This window comes from Engystomops pustulosus, chromosome 1, assembly GCF_040894005.1.
Source record: "Engystomops pustulosus chromosome 1, aEngPut4.maternal, whole genome shotgun sequence".
NCBI lineage: Eukaryota > Metazoa > Chordata > Amphibia > Anura > Leptodactylidae > Engystomops > Engystomops pustulosus.
The window spans coordinates 228,822,134-228,846,838 of record NC_092411.1 but is presented as its reverse complement, the minus strand read 5'-3'; the positions used below and the strand labels follow the sequence as shown (position 1 = coordinate 228,846,838).

The 24,705-nt window shown below is 40.3% G+C and overlaps 1 protein-coding gene across 1 annotated transcript in view; it reads left to right on the top strand.

The window, feature by feature from the left end:
* TMA16 (translation machinery associated 16 homolog) overlaps positions 1-24,705 on the top strand; it is a 71,122-nt gene that overhangs the window by 32,422 nt on the left and 13,995 nt on the right. Inside the window, exons 2-5 of the mRNA XM_072120336.1 lie at positions 10,266-10,375; positions 12,319-12,356; positions 12,953-13,037; positions 14,702-14,850. Coding sequence (XP_071976437.1) covers positions 10,266-10,375; positions 12,319-12,356; positions 12,953-13,037; positions 14,702-14,850 — 382 coding nt within the window. The remainder of the gene's footprint in view (positions 1-10,265; positions 10,376-12,318; positions 12,357-12,952; positions 13,038-14,701; positions 14,851-24,705) is intronic.

Below are 24,705 nucleotides of genomic sequence, written 5' to 3'. Positions count from 1 at the left end.
AAAACCTATACAATATAATGTCCCAAATAAGTTTTTAGGCAGAAGGATGAGGACGCTGGATTGATCCTTATTTGTTTGGTTCCTCTAATGGGTATATGCCAAAAATAAAAAATTGCATGCATAAAAATGAAAAATAAAAATCATATCAAAATACGTTGCAAAAATAAAATTTAGAGGGTAGATTGGTATCCAGGAGGTTTTGTTATTGCACAAGGTGTAGGGCCCTACACCTGTGAGGACTCTTACAGATCGTTTTCAATAATGCTTGGAAATATGGACGTTTGAACACTCACGGTTAGTTGATCGCATATGGCTGTCTCTATAGTCGTGTTGCTGCTTTTGTTATGCAGGAATAACCAAACGCCAAATGTTATATAAATTATTTGTTGGCCGTTTTCCACGTGTGATGGCGTCTTCCGCGTGTGATGGCATCTGTGTGTGTCGTCCAGGAACGCTATCAAGAGGTGTAGATTCACACGTTCCCTACTTCTCCACGTGGTCTCTCCCTTCACAGCTCGGACCCTGCGATCACCATATGTCACAGATGGCGTCACACTCGTTGGCGTGTAAAGTTGTGTCCGCCAATATTCTGGATAGTGGACCCCGGCTTACCGGCGTCCTGCAAGTAAATATCTTCCTGCAATTTTATGGAAGATGATGCTGGTAGGTCTAATTCTATGGGAGTGTTCAGATTCTGTAAGAATCTAGCAGCTAGACGCGTTTCAAAGCGCAATGCTTCTTCCTCAGTAGCTTTGTGGTTATGAAAACCTCCTCATTGTTGCACTTGGTTAAATGCCCCTTTTGGGCTAAGAGTTGCCTGACCTGGATCTGTATAGACTGGATCGGGCTGTAGAAAACCTGACCTGGACCAATTTACTTATATTCTCTTCAAGATGGTATTTTACGTTTGCGATGTATATGTCACAGTAGATCGTGGCAACGAACAATATAAAGCGACAGACATGTTCCAAACATATATACAAAACAAAAATATAAGGATACAGTTCGATACAAATAAATATAAATATAAAAAAATATATATAAATATAAAAATAGAAAAATCGATATGTTCGGATATATATTTTTATATTTTATATATATATTTAAGTATAAAATGGGTACAAAAGTGGGCATAATTCAATGAACGTTTCATCAACAATAGGGAAAGGGTGGAATTTTCCTTCCGACAGTATAGGGTGTTTGTTTAAGTAGCAAATTGGTTTGTATATGTGTAGGTTGTATCTAAAGGGGATTGGCCCCACAGTAATATACACAAAACATCTTATTTTTATAGGAATTTTGGGTGGGGGAAGCCAGAGGGCAGCCACATGTGCTGGTATACAGCTGGACCAATGTGGCTAACGTTACGGCTGCCTCCATCCAATTCATGGAAACCAACATTTATAAAAAACCAAAAATTTCAAGTTCTGCATTGAGGCCTCTTGGTAACATAGTGTCAAAAGTGAATATATATCTCGATTCTATTTTGGACATTTTGGCAATGTAGTCTCCACCTCTCCAATTTTTTTTGATAGACTGTATAGCACAAAATTTCAACTGTGTTGCGTCCATATTATGAACTGTTTTGAAGTGTTTTGATAGGGTATGTGTTTCTAGTCCTTTTTTAATATTTCTCAAATGTTCTGAAATTCTCTCCCTTAGGGATCTGATCGTCCTCCCAATGTATTGTTTTTTGCAAGGACAAGTTATCAAATAGATTATCCCACTACTATTACAGGTAAGGAGTTCATTTATGTTATGTATTTATTACTGGATGATGTAACTTGTTGGGTTCGTTTTGAGAAAGAAGTTTTTTTGCAGAAAATACAATCGCCGCATCTAAAGAAGCCTTTTAAATTTAGCCAAGTTTCATTCGGTGTTCTTGGTTTAGTTTTTATGGATGGAGCTATTTGGGAGCCTAAGTTCGGGGCCTTAGTGTAAATTATAGGTGGTTTGTTGGGTAGGATTGTATGGAGTGTTTTATCATTCCTTAAGATATCCCAATGTTTGGTAATGATTTTTTTTTTTTTTTAATTTTTTATATTGAGTGTTATATGGTAAGATTATTTTTCTTTGATTCTCTTGTGTGTCACAAGCTGTTTGCATGTTCTGTGGAAGTGTGGTTTTTTCTTTTATCTTTTTTCTTTATCATCCAGTAATAAATTAATACATAACATAAATGAACTCCTTACCTGTAATAGTAGTGGGATAATCTATTTGATAACTTGTCCTTGCAAAAAACAATACATTGGGAGGACGATCAGATCCCTAAGGGAGAGAATTTCAGAACATCTGAGAAATATTAAAAAAGGACTAGAAACACATACCCTATCAAAACACTTCAAAACAGTTCATAATATGGACGCAACACAGTTGAAATTTTGTGCTATACAGTCTATCAAAAAAAATTGGAGAGGTGGAGACTACATTGCCAAAATGTCCAAAATAGAATCGAGATATATATTCACTTTTGACACTATGTTACCAAGAGGCCTCAATGCAGAACTTGAAATTTTTGTTTTTTTATAAATGTTGGTTTCCATGAATTGGATGGAGGCAGCCGTAACGTTAGCCACATTGGTCCGGCTGTATACCAGCACATGTGGCTGCCCTCCGGCTTCCCCCACCCAAAATTCCTATAAAAATAAGATGTTTTGTGTATATTACTGTGGGGCCAATCCCCTTTAGATACAACCTACACATATACAAACCAATTTGCTACTTAAACAAACACCCTATACTGTCGGAAGGAAAATTCCACCCTTTCCCTATTGTTGATGAAACGTTCATTGAATTATGCCCACTTTTGTACCCATTTTATACTTAAATATATATAAAATATAAAAATATTTATCCGAACATATCGATTTTTCTATTTTTATATTTATATATATTTTTTTATATTTATATTTATTTGTATCGAACTGTATCCTTATATTTTTGTTTTGTATATATGTTTGGAACATGTCTGTCGCTTTATATTGTTCGTTGCCACGATCTACTGTGACATATACATCGCAAACGTAAAATACCATCTTGAAGAGAATATAAGTAAATTGGTCCAGGTCAGGTTTTCTACAGCCCGATCCAGTCTATACAGATCCAGGTCAGGCAACTCTTAGCCCAAAAGGGGCATTTAACCAAGTGCAACAATGAGGAGGTTTTCATAACCACAAAGCTACTGAGGAAGAAGCATTGCGCTTTGAAACGCGTCTAGCTGCTAGATTCTTACAGAATCTGAACACTCCCATAGAATTAGACCTACCAGCATCATCTTCCATAAAATTGCAGGAAGATATTTACTTGCAGGACGCCGGTAAGCCGGGGTCCACTATCCAGAATATTGGCGGACACAACTTTACACGCCAACGAGTGTGACGCCATCTGTGACATATGGTGATCGCAGGGTCCGAGCTGTGAAGGGAGAGACCACGTGGAGAAGTAGGGAACGTGTGAATCTACACCTCTTGATAGCGTTCCTGGACGACACACACAGATGCCATCACACGCGGAAGACGCCATCACACGTGGAAAACGGCCAACAAATAATTTATATAACATTTGGCGTTTGGTTATTCCTGCATAACAAAAGCAGCAACACGACTATAGAGACAGCCATATGCGATCAACTAACCGTGAGTGTTCAAACGTCCATATTTCCAAGCATTATTGAAAACGATCTGTAAGAGTCCTCACAGGTGTAGGGCCCTACACCTTGTGCAATAACAAAACCTCCTGGATACCAATCTACCCTCTAAATTTTATTTTTGCAACGTATTTTGATATGATTTTTATTTTTCATTTTTATGCATGCAATTTTTTATTTTTGGCATATACCCATTAGAGGAACCAAACAAATAAGGATCAATCCAGCGTCCTCATCCTTCTGCCTAAAAACTTATTTGGGACATTATATTGTATAGGTTTTATATAAGTGTACACAGTATATGGTTTCACAAGGAAGGGTATTGCATATACATAAAAGGACCAACCAAGTCCCTGTACCCTACGATTAAAACACTAAGGTACACATAACATCCGTTTGTGGATATTGCTACACTGTTTGTCATAATTTTATATTAATTGTTTGTTACATTTTAAAAGAATTAACGTCCTGTCAGAAGGGTATTCCACATACATAAAAGGACTAACCAAGTCTCTGTACCCACACTAAGGTGTATATAATATCCGTTTGTGGATATCTCTACATTGTTTGTTATAATTTTATATTTACCGTTTGTCATATTGTAAAAGAGCTAACGTTCCATCAGAAATTAAAATTATATTTTTTCACTTCTGAAACCGTTTTTTGAGCGTGCCCACATCCACAAAAATTGCTATTTGTCTCTTTTGGTCTTTTTGGTGTTAAGACCTACTGTGGTTGCACCCGAATTCGGCTTAACAGAAATCAATAAGTGCCACCATAATTTTGATATAACGGAAATATATCTAAGATGCTGTATTTTTGTTTATGACATTGAATTAGAGAATGTGTTGTTTTGTTATCTAGAGTATATTTAAGAATCTTTGTGGGAATACCCCTTTAAAGGAAATCTACCATCAAAATCAAGCATGATAAACCAGGGACACTTACTCATAGATCCTGGAACTGTGACGGTGGTAATCTTCTGTTTGTTTTCCATGGCCTCCTTCCTTATAAAATAAACTTTTACAATTATGCTAATGAGCCAAATAAACTATAGCCATGTTATCAGAAGCTGTATCTACACTGGCCGTTACAGAGTGCAAGCAGCACTTTCACCTCCCACTACTGGGGCTATTCCTAGAGCCCCTCCGTGATTCAGCTTCATAGGCTGTGACAGCAGGGAGGAACTATGGGAACTACACCAGTAGCCCTTCAGTTTCATTAGCATAATTTTTAAAAGTCCTCAAGGACAATGGACCATGGAAAATAAATATAATAAGATTACCACAGTCACAGTGCCTGCATGCATGATTAGGGGCCCTTGGTTTATCCATGATTGATTTTGATTGTAGATCTCCTTTAACCCCTTAGCACTCTGCACTGTAGCTGTACTGCGCTGTGTCCTGTGAATAGCGCTCGGTGCAGTACAGCTACTGCGCAGAGACTATGCCGGTTCAGCTCTGCACAGGAGCCGAACCGGTATTGAGGGTCGTGGATGTCATCGGTAATCTACCCCTGACATGTGTGGAGTGGGCTCCGCTCGCAGGTGTTTAACCCGTTAAATGCCGCAGTCAGCGCGACTGCGGCATTTAACATGCCTTTGGGGGATTTTTCTTCCATGTTTTCAGGGGCGCCGTCCGTTGTTATGGCATCTCTGGGGTCAGATCGGGACCCCAGACACGCCTGAAGGCAGTGCCTTTAAGATGGCGTCTGTGACGTCATCTTAAAGGCACAGTGTCAGCCTATGCATGTGCATAGGCTGACACTGCTATTACCCTCAATTGTTCATGTCCCATGGTAGAAGTAGTTAAAAAGTTAAAAAAAAAAAGTTTTTCAATAAAAATAAGTTTATAAATCACTAAAAATGGCCATAAGCCCCAAAACATATAAAGAGACATATAACACAAAAAAAGTCTAAATCATAACAGAAACCCCACATATATAGTATCACCGCATCCGGAACAACCCGTAAAATAAAATGATATAAATATTGAACCTGTACAATGAAAGCCGTAAAAAAAAAAAATTTAAAACTCGGCAAAAAATATGATTTTTGCCTGTTTAATCACACAAAAAAATGCAATAAAAAGTGATCAACAAAACATATGTACTCCAGAATGATACTGTTGCAAATTACAACATGTCCCGCAAAAAACAAGCCATCATCCATAGCCAAAAACGTAACAATGTTATTCCACTTGGAAGACGGCAATGCAAAAATGTTAGATTTTCCCCCACATTAGGGTTTTATTTGGCAAATTAAGTAAAACATAAGAAAAAATATTCATGTCTGGTATCCCTGTAATTGTATCGACCCAAAGAATAAAGATAACATGATTAATAGGCTATACGGCAAACACAGGAAAAAAAAAGTTAAAAATCCAGTACAGAATTGATGTTTTTCTACTTGTGACCTCAAAAAAACTTCCTAAATTTTCAGCAATAGGGGATACCAACCCAAAAATAGTAACACCGCATGAAAAATGGCGTCACATGGCCCCAATAACGAAAAAGCGGAAATTTTATAGCCTACAAAAGGGGCCAATGAGGTAACTAAAATCCTGGCAGCTGCAGGGTGCTCTTTCCCTTCTGCGCCTCACCGTGCGCCCATAAAACAAGTAACGACCACATGTGGGGGGTCTCTGTAGTTGGGAGAAATTTCTTAAAAAAATGTATGGTGGGTTTTCTCTTTTTATCTTTTGGAAATGTGTAAATTTTAGGGCTAAATGAACATATGACCGTCAAAATTTGACCATTCTATATTTCACCTCCATTTTTATGTAATTACTATGAAGATCTCAAGAGGTTAACAATCTTCCTAAAAGCTGTGTTTGATATTTGGCTGATAAGTTTTTACCAAAAATAAGAAAAAATTATGAATTTTTGGAAAATGGTGCCATTTTCGAAATTGGAAATCATCGCGTTTTCAGGCAGATAAATTTACCACCTAAATAAGTTGCTGAATAACATTTCCCATGTGTCTACTTTGCATTTTCATCATTTTTGAAATGTCTGGATAATTTATTTTGATGTCACACGGCTTGCGAATAGAATATCGATTTTCCATATTTTCAGAATTGCTTATTTTGGGGATAAATACTGTTTTGAATAAATTTTAAATATTTAGTATTAAAATCCCCCTATATAATCAACACATTTCAAATCTGCATCCCTCTCAGAAACAGCTTTTAGGAAGATTGTTAACCCCTTAAGATCTTCATAGTAATTGAATGAAAATGGAGGTGAAATTTAGAATGGTCAAATTTTGTCGGGTATACGTTCATTTAGCCCTAAAATTTGCACATTTCCAAAAGCTAAGAGAAAACCCATTTTTAAAAATTGTTATACAATTTCTCCTGAGTACAGAGATGCTTTTTCCAGTGTTACCATTTTGCGGTTGGTTTCCCCTATTGTTCAAAATTTATGAACTTCTTTTTAGGTCAGGAGCAGAAAGGCTTCAATTCTGTACTGGATTTTTAACCTTTTTTTTTTCCTGTTCACCGTATAGTCTAATAATCATGTTATCTTTATTCTATGGGTCGATACGATTTCAGGGATACCATAGTTGAATATTTTTTTCTTATGTTTTACTAAATTTGCCAACTAAAACCCTAATGTGGGGAAAAATCATTTTTGCATTGCCGTCTTCCAAGTAGAATTCCATTTTTTGGCTACAGAGCTGGTTGTGGGACATGTTGTACTTTACAAGTATCATTCTCGAGTACATATGTTTTGTTGATCACTTTTTATTGTATTTTTTTGTGGGATTACATAGGTAAAAATAATACCGTATATACTCGAGTATAAGCCGACTCAAGTATAAGCCGAGGCCCCTAATTTTACCACAAAAACCTGGGATAACCTATTGACTCGAGTATAAGCCGAGGGTGGGAAGTTCATTGGTCACAGCCTACCCAGTATATAGCCTGCTTGACCCTGCCCCATAGTATGTAGCCAGCACCTGCCGCCCCCCCACCCCCGTATATAGCCTGCCCCCTTCCCCAGTATATAGCCAGCATCGGGTGACGCGGGAAAGGTGAGTTTTAATAATTTTTTTAACTCAAGTATAAGCCGAGTTTGGGTTTTCAGCACATTTTTTTGTGCTGAAAAACTAGGCTTATACTCGAGTATATATGGTAAGTTTTTGTTTTACAGCGTTCATCTTACGGGTTCAATAATTATTTCATTTTATTCTACCGGTTGTTACGTGGTGATGCTATATATGTGGGGTTTGTGTTTTGATTTAGATTTGCCCATGGCAAGGTGGAGAAAGTGAGAAGAGCAGAGACAGACAGAGAAACTTCTGTAGAATCACTGACTGGGATGGAGGGACTGATCGGGAACAGTGAGATCTTGTACCGCACTATTCTGTACAGGAGACATCTGCATACACATCCAGCTCTGATGCATTTACTGTTCAGCACAATTCCAGCTCTGCTAAGTTCACTGTTACATGACCTCCTTCTCTGTGAGCAGGGAGCAGCAGCTCCTCCCCTCCCATGAATCCATAGTGGATTCCAGTGCTTATCAGCACATGGAAAGGAGGCAGCCATTGCAGCACTCGGGTAAACTGAGGGCTATAGCAATAGAGATAATAGGCAAAGTTGTTTCTACATTCCAAGAGCTATTGATTTGTGGAAAACAAAAAACCTTTACAGTTACACTTTAACACATTATTGAATATAAAACACTAGTGTGGTTACTGTTGTGCTGTTAGTAGGCTTTCTCTTTTCATTGACCTACATTTCATTGCTTATTACATATATTTTTTTATGTTCTTTTTATATCAGTATAGCTGCACTATAATTTAGAGATAAGTCATTCAACTACATATTCCAGCAAAATAGCTGCCTGATTATTGCTTCTTAGTGGAGATAATTTTGACACCAACATTGTTCCCTTTTCCCAGCTAATTCATACCATATTCATGCTCAGCTTATCTAAGTGTGCATGTGTTTGGGGAACTCTAACCAAAAAGGGGATTCCACCATAAAACTAGTCAAATGTAAATAAATTTTATTGTTTTGAAAAAAAAAATTTAAAATACAAATATGTACTATTAATGGACAACTGTGCACAGGAAAAATGTTCCCCGGCACTAAACAGCATGGACTATAACCATGTGAATCATTTTACACCGTGGTAACATACAAGCTGCATGATGAGGATCATAAAATATGTTGTCATGCAATCATGGGTAAAAGATATATACAAAACCAATCACAGCTCTGGGAAGACACTTAAGACCTGAGCTTCTAGTCTCTCCTCACTTGAAAAGGAATCGCAGCTGATTCCGAAACGCGTTGTCTTACCGAAACACCAATAAACAGATATGTTGTGAAGTACCCTCCGAATCACTTTTGACTACCAGTGTGCGCCATAGCGACAATCACCCCATCATCCCATGTATCTGATCCAGACCGGTGTGGCTATTGCGCTCTGATGATCCCGTCAACAGGCAGCACCTGATTGGTACCACTAGTGTTGTGCTTGGTACCACTAGTGTTGTGCTTGGAACTTGCACAACTCTATCTAGTGAGCCTCATTCTTTCCTCCCCCATCTGAATTTGTCTATTGTTCTACAAAATACTACACTATGAGCGCTTTTTGGTCTCTCCCAGTGCGCCTCTCCTATATACAAAACCAAAGTATGGCGTTATATACAAAGTACAAAGGGACAAAAGTACATGCCAGTGTACAGATAAAGATATGCTACTGTGAGTCATAGAATATCTAAGAGTACAAGTGTCCTTACCCATGATGTGTTTGGGGAAGTTGAGGCCCAACTGTTATCGTGTGCAAGAGCACTTTATGGTGTTAGAGCAATGTGTAACATAAATGATCTAAATAAATAACTAAGAAAGACTCGGGAACATCAAGTAAAATGTTTTCTTTATAATTGTTTTGCTGTACTTTTGTCATCTACAAATCACATTAAGATGATTTGTGGTCATAGAAACCTGGAGCTTCTCCAACAGCTGGCCTGAAGTTTTTCCCCATGTAGTATGGATAAAGGGTATCCATTAGAATCTATCAGAATGTGTTGCTATGGAGATGTATCTTGGCTTCTAAATTTAGCTGCCAACAAGTAAGATAAATCAAAGAAACACACATTTTCACATATTCATTACACACATAAGCAAATTTGCCGCATGAAGGGCTTACTTCCAATTTAAAAGCACAGGATTAGAAGACCCTTTTCTGCAGGTCAGAAGAATTGAACTAATAGACTTCATTCCGAATATGCTCTGCGGATGTTTAGCCAAGTTTTAAATGAGAATGTTTTTCAGCTCTGTCCTCCCTTCAGATTGTTAGTAATTAATGGATATAGTAGAAAATATTAATTAGTCCGGGTCCAGCAACAGAATTGAGATAATTGCTTGTTTCTTCTTATTAAATCCTTCTATAAGAAGACGGGAGATATGGAAACGCATACATATTATGGGATCAGACCATCCTAACAAAAGCTATACTTTAACAATCCCTCTTTAACTCTACACAGAAAACCTTTTTTTTTTTTTTATTTTACATGTTGTAGTTTGTTTTTCCACCTTGTAAATCATTATTTGTCAGTCATTTTTATTGAAAATGTATATTAACGGTGGGTTATAAATTGCAGCCTAAGGCTCCGCAAAATAAAGCTAAACAAGAAAAGAAGGTCATCCATCCTTACAGTAGAAAAGCTGCTCAGTTAGTACGAGAAGGTCACAAGCAGGACAGAAAGGAGAAGTAAGTACTTGTATATACTACTTAAGTATTTCTGTATTGCTATTGTTAAACACCTTGTGGTAGTTTAACATATGCCCTTTAGAATGTGTTCTTGATCTGAATGTAACCTGTTTTCAGTAAAGGCTTGTACACGTTCCATCAGATTGGGTTTACACATTTAGGCTACTAACATGTTCTCGCCCTGGCCATAGCATACACTGTGTAAAGAAAAATAGGCGGGCACTGTATCAATACAATGGTCATGAATCAAAAATACTATTAACACAACAAAAGGAAAAAGTGATGCAAGAAGTGACCACAAAATAGAACAATCTTTATTAAATATTGTACAACACACACAAAAAAATAAAAGAACTTAAAAGCTGCAACAGGTGTGTTACAACAAACAATGGGCACTTGACGGAACAGAGCAGAGCTCCCTATATTCTTCTCAAATAAAAAATCACAGCAATAATACTGCAACAAAGTGCAAAAAACCAAAGCATTCAGAAAGCTTCACCAGATGTCAGAGGGGTCTATCTGTAACTATGGGTTGTCTGTAAGTCGGGTGTCCTTTTACAGACTCCCTATATTAGCAGAGCTCCCTATATTCTGCTCAAATAAAAAATCACAGCAATAATACTGCAACAAAGTGCAAAAAACCAAAGCATTCAGAAAGCTTCACCAGATGTCAGAGGGGTCTATCTGTAATTATGGGTTGTCTGTAATTCGGGTGTCCTTTTACAGACTTTACAGACTGATTTAAAATCAGGGGATACTATGTACAGTACATGTGATAACCTCGCCCTGATGGAGAGCCCAGATTCTGCACCAGGGTAAAGTTATCACACGATACTATATGTAATATCCCCTGATTTTTAATGAGGGAGTAAAAGTTACCGTATATACTCGAGTATAAGCCGACCCGAGTATAAGCAGAGACCCCTAATTTCAACACAAAAAACTGGGAAAACCTATTGACTCGAGTTTAAGCCAAGGGTGGGAAATGCATTGGTTACAGCCTCCCAGTATATAGTCTGCCAGCCCCTGTAGCATACAGCCTGCCCAACCCCTGTAGCATACAGCCTGCCCAGCCCCTGTAGTAGGAAAAAAAATAACACTGTACTCATCTTTCCGACGTCCCCCATAGGTCCTCTTCTGTCTCAGACTGTCTCAGACAGAAGAGGACCTATGGGTGACGACAGAAAGGTGAGTTTTGTCTTTATGTTTTTAGTTGACTCGAGTATAAGCTGAGTTAGGGTTTTTGAGCACAAATTTTGTGCTGAAAAACTAGGCTTATACTCGAGTATATAAGGTATATTTTATTATGCCTTCTTGGTTATTAACAAAGAAAAATAGCTATCATAGCCCCCAAAATAAATTAATTCTCCTAAATATGATCTAAAATTATACTGCTCTCTCATCAGTAGTTAGTACAGCATAATTTTGTTTTGGGAGTCAAATTCTTATATATGTTTTATTAATTGTCCCAAAATAAAAAAAACACTTGCTTGCCTTCCGGCGGCTTCCTTCCTTCTGCCCCGGTGCAGTGACGTCATGATGCAAGCCATGTGATGCCTACATCCCGTCGATTTCGTCTTAAAGCTGCAGGTGGATGATTCCTGCCGTGCTGCTTTTACTGTCAGCCGGTAAATATAGTACTCGATGCGGCCTATCCTAGCCGCATCAAGTACTGCAGTGACTGGTCACAGCGCTAAGGAGAGGGGGAATGGGACTCGGCCTCCTCTTCCTAGTGATGTAATCAGCGTCCGCGCGGTGAGCCCATGCGGGCCCATCTTTGTCTCCGGGTCCAGATGCATCCCGTGTGACCGCGACCATTACGCCACTGAAATAGAACATGATCTGGAAATAAATACGTTTTGGGGTCCACATTTATTTATTTTTTCTCGTCCCTTAGACAACTAAATGTAGTTTATTGATGAACTTTATTTTTCCTCTTAAAGGTTGAAGAATGAAAAGGCGTTGAAGTTGAGCATTCTTCGTAAGTAAAATGCAGTTAATTTTCCCCCCTAATTTACTTATTACAAAAACAATCTAAGCTTCCCGTAAGCCGAACAGTGATCCCTGAGCCCCACGGCACTCGACTGCGCTGGCTAGATTTTGCCCACTAACCATAGTGCATGGTGATCTATGATGCAAGTATTCCCTTCTTTCCTACAAAAGGATCTAGATTATAGTTCAGAGCTGCTGTTCCACGGGGCAGCAGGGATTCTGTGCATCATATATCTTAATAATGATTTTAAAAACCTATCCTCTGCACTGTGAAATCAAGCCTTTATAAAAGGACTGGCCATGGTACGAATCTGCAAAAAGGAGTCTACATGCTGCAGATTACAAAATCTACCCTTGTTGTCATTTATCATGCAAAAATATTCCACACATATTCTGGTTCTGATGGGGAAGACCAGACTGCATCACTACAAAAGTTAGTGACTCGGGATTGGCCAGATAAAGCACACTCACAAAATACCAGGTTTGACATTCCCGGGGAAAATGAAGGGTTCCCCAAAACCTGTAGAGAGAAGATGTTCCCTTTACGTGGTTTCTTAATTTCATTACTATTTTTATTTCCTGTAGGTGAAAAACTAGAGTGGTTTCATAGTCGTCTCGATCCTAACAAAACCGAGTACAATAAAAAGGAAGCATGTGAGCTAATTGAAAGGTAGGAAACACATGTAATTACATACTCATTGTGAATGATGGTTGAATTATGGTCTGTTCACCAAAATAATAATTTAGAGAATTGTCGCTAAAGTGGTGCTGTACAAATATTCATGTTTGTGACATAGTTCCAGTTTGTAAAGTGGTAGATTTTTGCCTTTTACAAATGGTACAAAGGAGTTTTCTGCTGCTGTGTGCTAGATTCTATGTCAATGTAGTAGTTGGATAGATTGAGACTCTAGCTGATATACAGTGTCCCTGAGACCACCAACTCTGATTTATAGCCAAAAATACTTAGAAATGTTTCCAAGGAACCTCCTGTGTGGTGGATCTGGAGACCTTGTGGGGATCAGGCTGGGGTGCAGAGGTGGAGCTTCTCCAGCAGGGGCTGAGCTGCTGGGCAGTCCTCTCTGCTGCACATGAGGTCCCCACCATCCCCCTCTCAGCCAATCAGTCCTCTTCTCTACAGCTCCTGTCTATGTGGCAATGGCACAGTGTAACAGGTGGTGCTGGGATATGTAGTCCAGGTTACTCTAGGAAAACATGTGCTTGTGACTGCTGGCCTTAATCCCTTCTTCACATTAATTACATTGTCCAACGTACATGCTGGGCTCCCAGCCACGGCTACATATGTGTTCACATATATGTGGTTCTGATATAGCTTCAAATTTTGGACATTTTATCGTCTCAAAACAGTACATTTTTGATGCCTATTAATCAAAGGCGAAGTTTAAAATAAGGCATAAGTTTGTGATGTTTCTAGTTGGGTGGTTCTTCGTTACTGCAGTACCATAAAATTTTACTTTAATTCCCCCCTCAGATATCAAGACAAGGAGGTGCACTTGGTTCACCTCAAACTCCCCCCACCTCCTGATGGCACTCTATTTCATAAACCCCACCCCTCTGTACTGCCTCTGGCTCTACATCACTACGCTACAGTTTAAAATTCCCACCCATACGCAGTGTTCCTGACATTTTGATGCCGGCTACACCGCTTGCACAGAGCGTGCGCCAGTAATATACGCAGTGCCGGTGCGAGTGATGGCTAGCTGGGGGAAGTTGCTCAGGGGTGGGTTTGCAAGAAAAAAATTGTTGTGAGGAAGTGAAGGCTTGACTGGATCTAAGAGATTTCCCAGCTCCTTGATTTGATATCTGAGAGGGGAATAAAAGTCATTTTTATAGCACAGCAGCAACGTAGAAGAAGCACATTAGAAACATTGAGACAGCTTTACAGTCTTCTGTAAGGTTCTGTGTGGGGTATATTTAGTAGGGAGGAGTCGAAAGGTTCCCTTTAATATTGTTATCCAAGTGGAGCTACGCTCTACAACCGAAAAATTTCCAATATTACAGTATATATTACTGTGTAATCAAATGGCAAAGTACCTGAAAGATATGACTCATAGTATTGATCTATAAAGAGGGCAGATTGATGCCATTATCGCTGATGAATGGTCCCTATGTATACAGCACAGCTGCCTATTATTTATATGCTCCATATAACAGTGTACATTAATGCAGACTCTTTCCTAGTCCTTTTAAGGCTTATGCTCATAGTGCTGTGCCAAACAGTAGAAAGCTTCCCCCCCAAAAAAATTAAAATTATTAGTACTGTTTCAATGACAGATATTATGGTCATCATCTTGGTAATTTCCCCTGTATTTTCAGCTATTTACATCGGTTCGATACTGAGCTGGAACAAATTGAATTGCATAACAGCATCAAAGGTAGACAAGCGAGACAGCATGGCTCTCGGGAGACCGTCATTAAGCAGACCATAGAGCGCGAAAGAAGCCTGTACAGTGGTTATGGAATGGGTAAGATTTTTGTGGCATTCTTTTGATTTATTTCTCCTTGGTGGAGCCATTATGTGTTGCTGTTGTATTATATTGCTATGGTTCAACTGCTTGAAGACTTGCAGTTTCTAGCTAGTGTAGCTTTTGATGGTTCAGCAAGATGTGAACAGAAAACATTTTGAAACTGCAAGTGGGAATTCTCATTTTATCTAGTGACTGGATATCCTAGAATTATGAGTGGTGTTATACAGTGTGTTAACTGTTAAATGACCAGCCACACTTTTGTCATTAAATTTATAGGATGCCGCAAATCATTTAGAACCCAGGAGTGATGTGTGATACCAGGAATATGTTCTCTTTGGATAATAAAATGCTTTTACTTGTGACTGAGTAGATGTTGGGTTTCTGGGGTTCCTGCACTTCACTAGGGAACTCCCAGAGTATTAGTTAAACATTTATGGATTTCCACTGTGTCTTAAAATAATTAATTTTTTTTTTTGAGATACTGTTTTATAACTTTCATATTTTTATTTATCTCACAGTCCCTTAGAGAGGTTGGCAACTCTTGTTCATGTGCCTTTACTACATTAGTAATAACCACTGCATGTTCATCAATTGATTTAGCATTCCTGCTACTTACATTTGTGTCTGCAGAGTATCTTTGATTTTTTGTTTGCATGTGTGAGCACTGATGAATAGAAGATGTTGCAGCACCGGAAATGATTCATACTACTCCCGCACTCTTCTCTTCCTGTTTCTGTCAGTGAGGGTGGACAGTGAAAAAGAGATGCACATTGGGTGACGCCATTAGGACCGGCTGGAGCTATGAGAATTTAATAAGAATTGGCAGCCTGCTTGACTCTTTCTGTTTGTCAGAAAACACAATAAAACATGTAGACTAAGACTGCTTTCACATTGACGAATGCTCGCCTGGCCATAGCACTGCTCCCCCTCCCTTAGATAGAGATAGAGCATAGATAGAGCATGCAGTATCTTTTTCCCCTGCATGGTACGGTACGGAGCCACGTGTGTGTGTGCAGCGTACCATGCTGGGCGCCAAAGCTATCTGTGGGGACATATGTCCGGCCGGCCACAAACTTGTGGACAAGACTTACATGCTTGCCATGTATTTATGTCTTGTACTGTAATATTTTTCCATTTTGACTTATCTGCCCTTTCTGCCATCTAATAACTGGGTTTTTACAGTCTGCTTTCTTTAGGTTGTTTTCACACTTTTTAAAAAAGTCAATTTTCCACCACGTTCCCATGACGGCCCCCACCTGGAGGTTGCTCCTTATATCCTGTAGGGACAGGAAGTCACAAAAGTTTAAAAGGCTCCTCCCTAGCACCCCACACCAGTGTCTTCCTGTCCCTAGGGGATACAAGTCGCAAGAGTTTCCTCTCTGAGGAACACAAATTGTAAGGTTCTTAGGAACCAGTCCGCTCCCACACTTTTTAAGTGCTGGGAAAAGACTTAAAAACACCCCGGTCCCCTGTACTCTCCCCTGCTAGAACCTATCCAGCGGTCCCGCGCGGCTAATTGTGGGTTCAGCAAGGGGAAAGAAGAATAGAGTACAGGGGCAGAAAAGTTACCTGCCGGGCCAGCGGACAAAAGTTGGTCCTCCGCTCCGGGGAAGAGGAGAAATGGAAGCGGCATACCTTGAAAAAATCTGTCGCACGGTCGATGCGCGTTCCGGCATTGGGTCTCGTTGTGGCGGTGAACTTCCGGCGCATCGTGAGGAACTTCCGGTCCAGACATCCAATCAGGTAACACTTCCGGGTCTCTCCGGAGGGGGTGGGGAGGAGCCCAGACATAAAACCACCAAGCCTCAGGCATATGGCGCTGGTCTCAGACAAACACTACGTTGGCTCCAGTGTCTCCATCTTCCACATGGCAGATGAAGCGATTAACGTGTTCCAGGTCCTGGTACCTGTAAGTACAAGCCCTGGGCTACCTCTCTGCTATATTTTCAGCTTATCTATGTATTAATGGCTGTTATTATGTGTACCTTCTCAGGGCAAGGATCAAAAAGAGCCTAGAGAAAAGGAGCAAAGAGAGAAGGAAAAACCAATTAAAAAGCCTTCCAAACGTTGTGGGCTGTGTAATGCAAAAATGGCAGAGGATTATAAAAGAGTTTATGTCCAGACTGCTTAAATAAAATCCTCAAAGAGGAGAGATGTTCCTTAATAGAGGAATTAAGATCAGTAATTAAAGAGGAAGTATCCTCATCTATTGCGGCCCACTTACCTGAACCCCCTAAGAAAAAAACTAAATATATTCAAACATCCTCTTCTGAAGAGGATTCGGATTTTCCTTCAGGATCCTTTAGTGAAAAAATAGAGGATGACCTTGAAGAAGCTCAACCTAGAGAACTAAATCAGGCAAAATATCTATTTTCCTCAGAGGAACTGGATAATCTATTAAAAGCATTAAAAAATACTCTAGATATCGAGGACGTGGTTGAACCATCCTTGGTTCAGTCTGAACTCTTCGGAGGACTTAAATATAAAAAGAAACGGGTCTTTCCAGTGGTAGACACATTAAAAGATCTAGTTCTAGAGGAGTGGAAGGCCCCAGAGAAAAGAATATCAGTTTCTAAAGAATTTCGCAATAGACTACTGTTAGAAGATAACGCCTTATGGGATTCTATACCTAAAATAGATGTTCAGGTCACCAAAGTGGTTAAAAAAACTGACCTTCCCTTTGAGGATATTGCACAACTTAAAGACCCTCTAGATAGGAAGGCTGATGCCCTTTTGAAAAAAGCGTGGGAAGCATCCTCCCTAAACATAAAAACAAACATTGCGCCCACTTCTGTAGCTAGAACCCTCTTTTTGTGGCTCTCAGAATTAAAAAACCACCTTATAAATAAAACCCCTAGAGAATCTATCATAGAGTCTATGCCCCTCTTAAAATCCGCTACCGCATTCCTTGCCGATGCATCTGCTGAGGCTTTAAGATTCTCGGCTAAAGAAGCGGCCCTGACTAACTCAGTCCGTAGGTCATTATGGATAAAACAGTGGGGCGGTGATGTTAAATCAAAGACCATGTTATGTGGGATTCCATTTCAGGGAGAATTCGTATTTGGCAGCGAACTGGATTCTATCCTGGAAAAAGCTGCGGACAGAAAAAGGGGTTTCCAGTTAACAAACCTTCCCCCAAAAGACCCTCTTTTTCCTTTCGCTCCTCTAGGGAAAATAAAACCCAATATAGGGAAAAGGGAAAGACTGGCAGGTGGAGCTACGCAAAAGGCGGAGCAGGTCGCGGGTACCTCTTTAACCCTGACCAAAAACAAAAAAGACAATGACTTACAGGTGGGGGGGAGGCTTTCTTATTTTGTAACAAAATGGGAGGAAATTTCCCCGAGTCCTTGGGTTCGGCAGATCATTCAATCAGGTTACAGGATAGAATTTCTCCACCCCCTCCCCCTCAAAACTTCCAAATTTCTCCCAAATTTACCAAGACTCAAAATCTTCAGTTATGGGCCAACATTCAGCAGCTGTGTCACATGAATGTGATTGTCCCAGTACAGAAGTTAGAGGAAGGGAAAGGATTCTACTCCCCTCTATTTTTAGTAAAAAAAACGAACGGCACTTACCGTTTAATTATAAATCTAAAAAAATTGAACAAATTTATAGTAACCAAACATTTCAAGATGGAGTCAATAAGATCTACAGTACCTCTCATAGGTCAAAATTATTTTCTATGTACAGTGGATCTCAAAGACACGTACTATCACGTCCCAATTTTCCAAAACCATCAGAAACATCTGAGGTTTGCGATTCAATCCCCTCAGGGGAAAATTCTTCATTTCCAGTTCAGGGCACTACCGTTTGGAATTTCATCAGCTCCACGCATATTCACCAAGATAATGGTAGAAGTTGTAGCCTACTTGAGAATGAAAAATATTGTAATGGTACCCTACTTAGACGACCTGCTCTTAGTGGCCAGAACAGAAGCAGAATTAAAAAATCACCTACAGACATCTCTACTTCTCCTTCAGGATTTAGGCTGGGTAATAAACCAGGAGAAATCCAATTTCTCTCCAGAAAAAACAAAGATATTTCTAGGGGTAGTGCTGGACTCAATGAAACAGAGTTCCTTCTTGCCACAAGAGAAGTGCAAAAAATTAAAACAAACTGTAAGTCTCTTTCAGGAGAAAATCTTTTGCAGCATCCGGGCAGCTCTAAGTCTACTGGGACTCCTGACCTCCTGTATCCAGTGCGTGGCCTGGGCACAAAGTCATACGAGAATCATGCAGGCCTGGACGATCCGAATCTGGGACAAAAATCCACTACATCTAGATCGCAAGGTAAAAATCCCTTATCTAGTAAAACACTCGTTAAATTGGTGGAAAAATCCCCAAAATTTAAGGAAGGGGGTCTGGTGGAATCCCTCCCCGGTTCTCACAATACAGACAGACGCAAGCCTGAAAGGTTGGGGGGCAGTTCTCCCAGACCTACATCTTCAAGGACAATGGGACAATCTATCCCGCTCCATGTCCTCAAACTACAGAGAGCTGAAAGCGGTCTTAGAAACGCTAAAAGCTGCACACAAATCCATAGAAGGTCAACATATCAAAATCTTCTCCGACAATACGACTACGGTCGCTTACCTTCGCAGGCAAGGGGGAACGAAATCAAAGAGCCTGACGAATCTATGTTGCCAGATTTTCAGATGGGCAGAATCTCACCTCCTCTCCCTCTCAGCAATCCACTTAAAGGGGATAGAGAATACAAAAGCAGATTTTTTGAGCAGAGTCACACTGGACCCAAACGAATGGTCTCTACATCCAGAAACCTTTTTGGAGATTTGCCACCTGTGGGGAACTCCAACTCTGGATCTGTTTGCCACCTTTCAAAACAAAAAGACGACCCTATTTTTCTCTCTGGATCCCAGGGGCTTTCCATCAGGCCTAGATGCTCTCAGCCAGTCATGGGGAACAGGTCTAGTCTATGCCTTTCCCCCTATATCTTTGATTCCAAAAGTGCTACAGAAACTGAGAGGTTCTTCTAATACTCATTGCTCCATTCTGGCCGAAAAGGAGCTGGTTCCCGGCTGTTCAAAGACTGTCAATAGACAATTCATATCATCTTCCCTACCGTCAGGACCTTCTCACACAGGGACCATTATATCATTAAAACCTAAAACAGTTAAAACTGACATCCTGGATCCTGAGAGGTCGTTCTTAGCAGCCCGAGGACACTCTAGTGAGGTGATCAGCACCATGAAAGCAAGCAGGAAACCAGTAACAAATGCCATCTATCAAAAGATCTGGAAAAATTCTGCTCCTGGTGCGGAGACCGTCCTCCCTCTCAGGGAACCCCAAACCTAGCTCAAGTGTTAGACTTCTTACAGTCAGGGTTCTCCTTGGGTCTTAGGCCAAGCACACTCAAGGTCCAGATTTCTGCACTTAGCGTTTTTCTTGATTTTCCCCTGGCCAACCACCAGTGGGTCAAAAGATTTATCAAGGGGTGTTCCCGTATTAGACCTTACATTAAAAACCAAACTCCCCCTTGGGATCTTTCCTTAGTGTTAGACCATCTTACAGGGCCCTCCTTTGAACCTCTAGAGGCAAAAAACATAAAAAGCCTTACACTAAAAACAGCCTTTCTTATAGCCATCACTACAGCTCGTAGATTAGGAGAAATTCAGGCCCTTTCATGTAAAGATCCCTTCTTAAAAGTCCTAGAAGATAGAATAGTCCTTAAACTAGACCCCTTATTTCTCCCAAAAGTGGTCTCTAACTTCCATCGCAAACAAGAAATTATACTTCCCTCTTTCTATCCTAACCCTAAAACAGATGGTGAAAGGAGATGGCAGACTTTAGATGTTAGGAGGACTGTGCTTCTGTATCTAGAAGCTACACAAAGTTGGAGGAAAGATTCTAATCTATTAATAAATTTGGGGGGGGAAAACAAAGGCTGTAAAGCCTCTAAAGCAACACTAGCCAGGTGAATTAAATCTACCATCATACTTTGTTATAAATCAGCCAACACTTCCCTACCAGAAAGTATTAAAGCTCATTCTACCAGAGCCATGGCAACTTCATGGGCAGAAAAAAGAGGCGTATCCTTAGACCAGATCTGCCGTGCAGCCACGTGGTCAAGCTCCTCAACATTCGCAAAGCACTACCGCTTGGACATTGCCTCTCAGAGCGATCTGTTGTTTGGCAGAAAAATTCTCCAGGCAGTGGTCCCTCCCAAATAATGGGCAATCTGGTAAGTCTCCAGGTGGGGGCCGTCATGGGAACGTGGTGGAAAAGATGGAATTAGTCTTACTGGTAATTCGGTTTCCACTAGTAACCATGACGGCCCCCCATTATTTCCCTCCCTTCCTTCCTTCTTGGTAACGGGTCCAAAGGTGTATGCACTTACATCCTTCCAGGTGGTACTTTGGTAGACACTGGTGTGGGGTGCTAGGGAGGAGCCTTTTAAACTTTTGTGACTTCCTGTCCCTACAGGATATAAGGAGCAACCTCCAGGTGGGGACCGTCATGGTTACTAGTGGAAACCGAATTACCGGTAAGACTAATTCCATCTTTTACAACATACAGAGAAAGAAAAACCCCACCCTCCCCCCTTCGAGAGTTGTACAGCAATAATAGACATTTGCATTGTGAAATATACAGCATACAATATAAGTAAGGAAAAAAGTACACCAGTCGAGAGAGTCCGCATCTTGTGCAAAGATAAACAAAGGAGAATGGGCGCCACTGCAGGTATTTTTAATAAGACCAATGGAAACAGTCTGATTACAGAATATACAAAACCATGATATATTACCACTCATTATAGCAGTGCCAAAATGTATCTGTAAGTATACACATGGTTAACCTGGTGAATCGAGCCAGGGCCCCCAGATTTACTCAAACCGACTTTTCGCCTTCCTTTTTAGATACACCCCCCCTGTCTAAACTTATAATCTTATTCATTTTATCAATATATTTTTGTTTAGTGGGAGGAGCCACCTGAATCCAGTGGTATGCAATAAAATTTCTTGCCTGGTTTAACATCTGGGTTATACCTAATTTCACTCTACCCTCATCTGTTCCCTCATCAATCAGACCCAGAATACATGAAATGGGAGTAGCTGGTGTCTGTACAGCATACACAGTCCCAACAAGTTCCAACACCTCCCCCCCCAAAATTTTCCCAGACAGGGACACTCTCACAACATATGCAGCAGGTGTGCGCCTTCACGATCACATTGAGGGCAGCAATCATCAGCCATGCTGGGGTTCCATAGCTTCTATGGCATATAAATAACTGGGAAAGCCTTTGCCTCTCGCTAGCAGATATATGACCCGATCCCTGAGAAAAAAATTGGGTGCAGCTGGTCCCCAGATACAAAAAGGTTGCGGACCACCAATATAACACACTATGGTCTAGTTAGGCATTGAGGATTTTGCTATTAAAAAATCCATCTCAAAGCCTGCCCTTTTTTAAATTCAATAGTTTCTAAAGTTGATAAAGAAGCTACATGATCTATTTCTAGTGGTAGAAAATGGCATTGATTAAATGAGGCTCAAAATCCACACAAAGTGGAATTTAACACAGATTTTTGTGCTTTCCAGTCTAGATTTTGACTGGTATGCTGGAGCCCCTATGTCAGTGGTGGCGAACCTATGGCACGGGTGCCAGAGGTGGCACTCAGAGCCCTCTCTATGGGCACCCAGGGCAGGGCTTGCCAGACAGGACTCAAGGCCTCTTGCAGTCCCAGGCAGCCCAGGATCCTAGAAGGAAGCTACAATGATAATCCAAACTTCTTCTCCTTCTTTCTACTGTATTGTTGTACTCAGGTGCCTATACAATTTAAACAAGTGAAAGAGCAGGAATTAATAAGTTACTGCTTAAATTGTTGCATTGGCACTAAAAAATATGTGGGTTTTGGTTGTAGTTTGGGCACTCAACGTCTAAAAGGTTCACCATCACTGCCCTATGTCCTCCCATTGGTGTCGATAAAAGTTAGGGTTTTTGGATTTTTTTCCTGAAATCTTCTGTGTGAACGAACCATTGCTAACTGCATACTTTATGGATTAAATGCAGATTTTCTGTGAAATAGAGTACCAGTATAGCATATTGCCACACTACATTCAAAAAGCGATTTGCACTGTGTAAAAATAATATTCAGGGTGTCCATTTATTGCTGCAAAATTCCACCTCTGTAATGCAAAGATTAAGGACCAGTCTGCAAAAGTACTGTATATACCCTCCTGGGGATTCATCACATGCTGCTGACAGGGAGCCACTTAATGTGAATTATAATGAAATAAACTGCTGAAATGATTCAGAATGCTGACAGACATTTTTTAAATCGGCATAGACTATTGGAACCTGTCACCAGCTAAAAGTCACATTCCTGGTGACAGGTTTTTTTTCATGTGGGGCAGGGGGCTGCCTGCATAATGGGGCAGGGGGCTGCCTGCATAATGGGGCAGGGGGCTGCCTGCATAATGGGGCAGGGGGCTGCCTGCATAATGGGGCAGGGGGCTGCCTGCATAATGGGGCAGGGGGCTGCCTGCATAATGGGGCAGGGGGCTGTGAGCAATGCATTTGCTACCCTCGGCTAATTCTTCAGTCAATAGGTTTTCCCAGTTTTTTGTGGTAAAATTAGGGGCCTCAGCTTATACTCTGGTCAGTTTATACTCGAGTATATATGGTAGGCCTGAAAGGGCAGAACAACCTTCACAAAAACTTCACACAGAGTCCTTTGATGTCCGGGTTAGTGGGCATCGGGCCAAGGTTTTTGATGACACATCATGTATAATTAGGATGGCACTAGGAAAAGAGGATTCTGTTTATAAATGTAATTATCAGAGGAAGGAGGACTTCAAACAATAAGTTATGGCCATTTCTGTATTGCTACCACAGTAATGATGATTTTCTTTTATTTTGCATTTATCTTTTCCTTTTCTTTTTATGTTAACAGCCTTTCAGTTTGAGCCATAAATATCACAGAACTAGAGACCTTATTATTTTATAGATAAATCCATATCTTTTTACTCTATAAAGTACAAAACACATTCTGTTTTCCTTTAATGGAATGTCACCCAGTGTGTGAGAAGTTAAAAAAAATGACTCACCAAGTATGTTATCCAATCCTGACCTTTCATGAAGTCTTGTTAATTCAGTCATCCATCTGCTTTCTGCTAAAAAAGCCAATATTAGCCAGAAGAGAACCTTTAATGTACCCGCTCTTCTACACAGTCTCACTTCAGGAATCTCTGCTTATAGGCTGTGAATTTGCTCCATAGCTTTACTGGATGTTACTATAAAACTAATGAAAATGTGATACTTTGGCATTTTTTGCATAATAGACCACATCAGTCATGGAATATTAATCATAAAAGTTATTGAAAACACAATTTTATTCTAAGCAATGTGGTTATTTGCCCCCGGTTACTCATTACTTGGTGATTATTTTATGATTTATTGTTTAAAAACCTTCATATGTATTTTTCAATAGTATATGATCACAATGATTGCACTGACAAACTTACATTTGCTCTTTTTTTTGACAATGACCCATAAAAGATCTGTTTTATCTGTAAGAAATCCTTGTTCTAAAATAGTTATTTTTGCCTGAAAGGCAATCTCTGTGTGCTACCCAGTGTTACCCCTAAGGCCCCACCAAGCATCCTCCCGCCAGTGTCTTCCTGTCCCCACAGTGGGTTGGATGAGGAGAGGTTCCTCTCCCTCTCATCCTTCAAGTGAGGGGGGAAGGGACCGAATAAATCCATCTTACCATGATCATGAAGTCACTCTGACATCATTTTGGGCCAGGGCTGGCCTCCGTTCCTGACTCCTTCTATGCCCTGTATCAGCTCTTCCTGCGGTTCGCGCAGCTACTGAAAGAGGCCATATGCTCTTGAA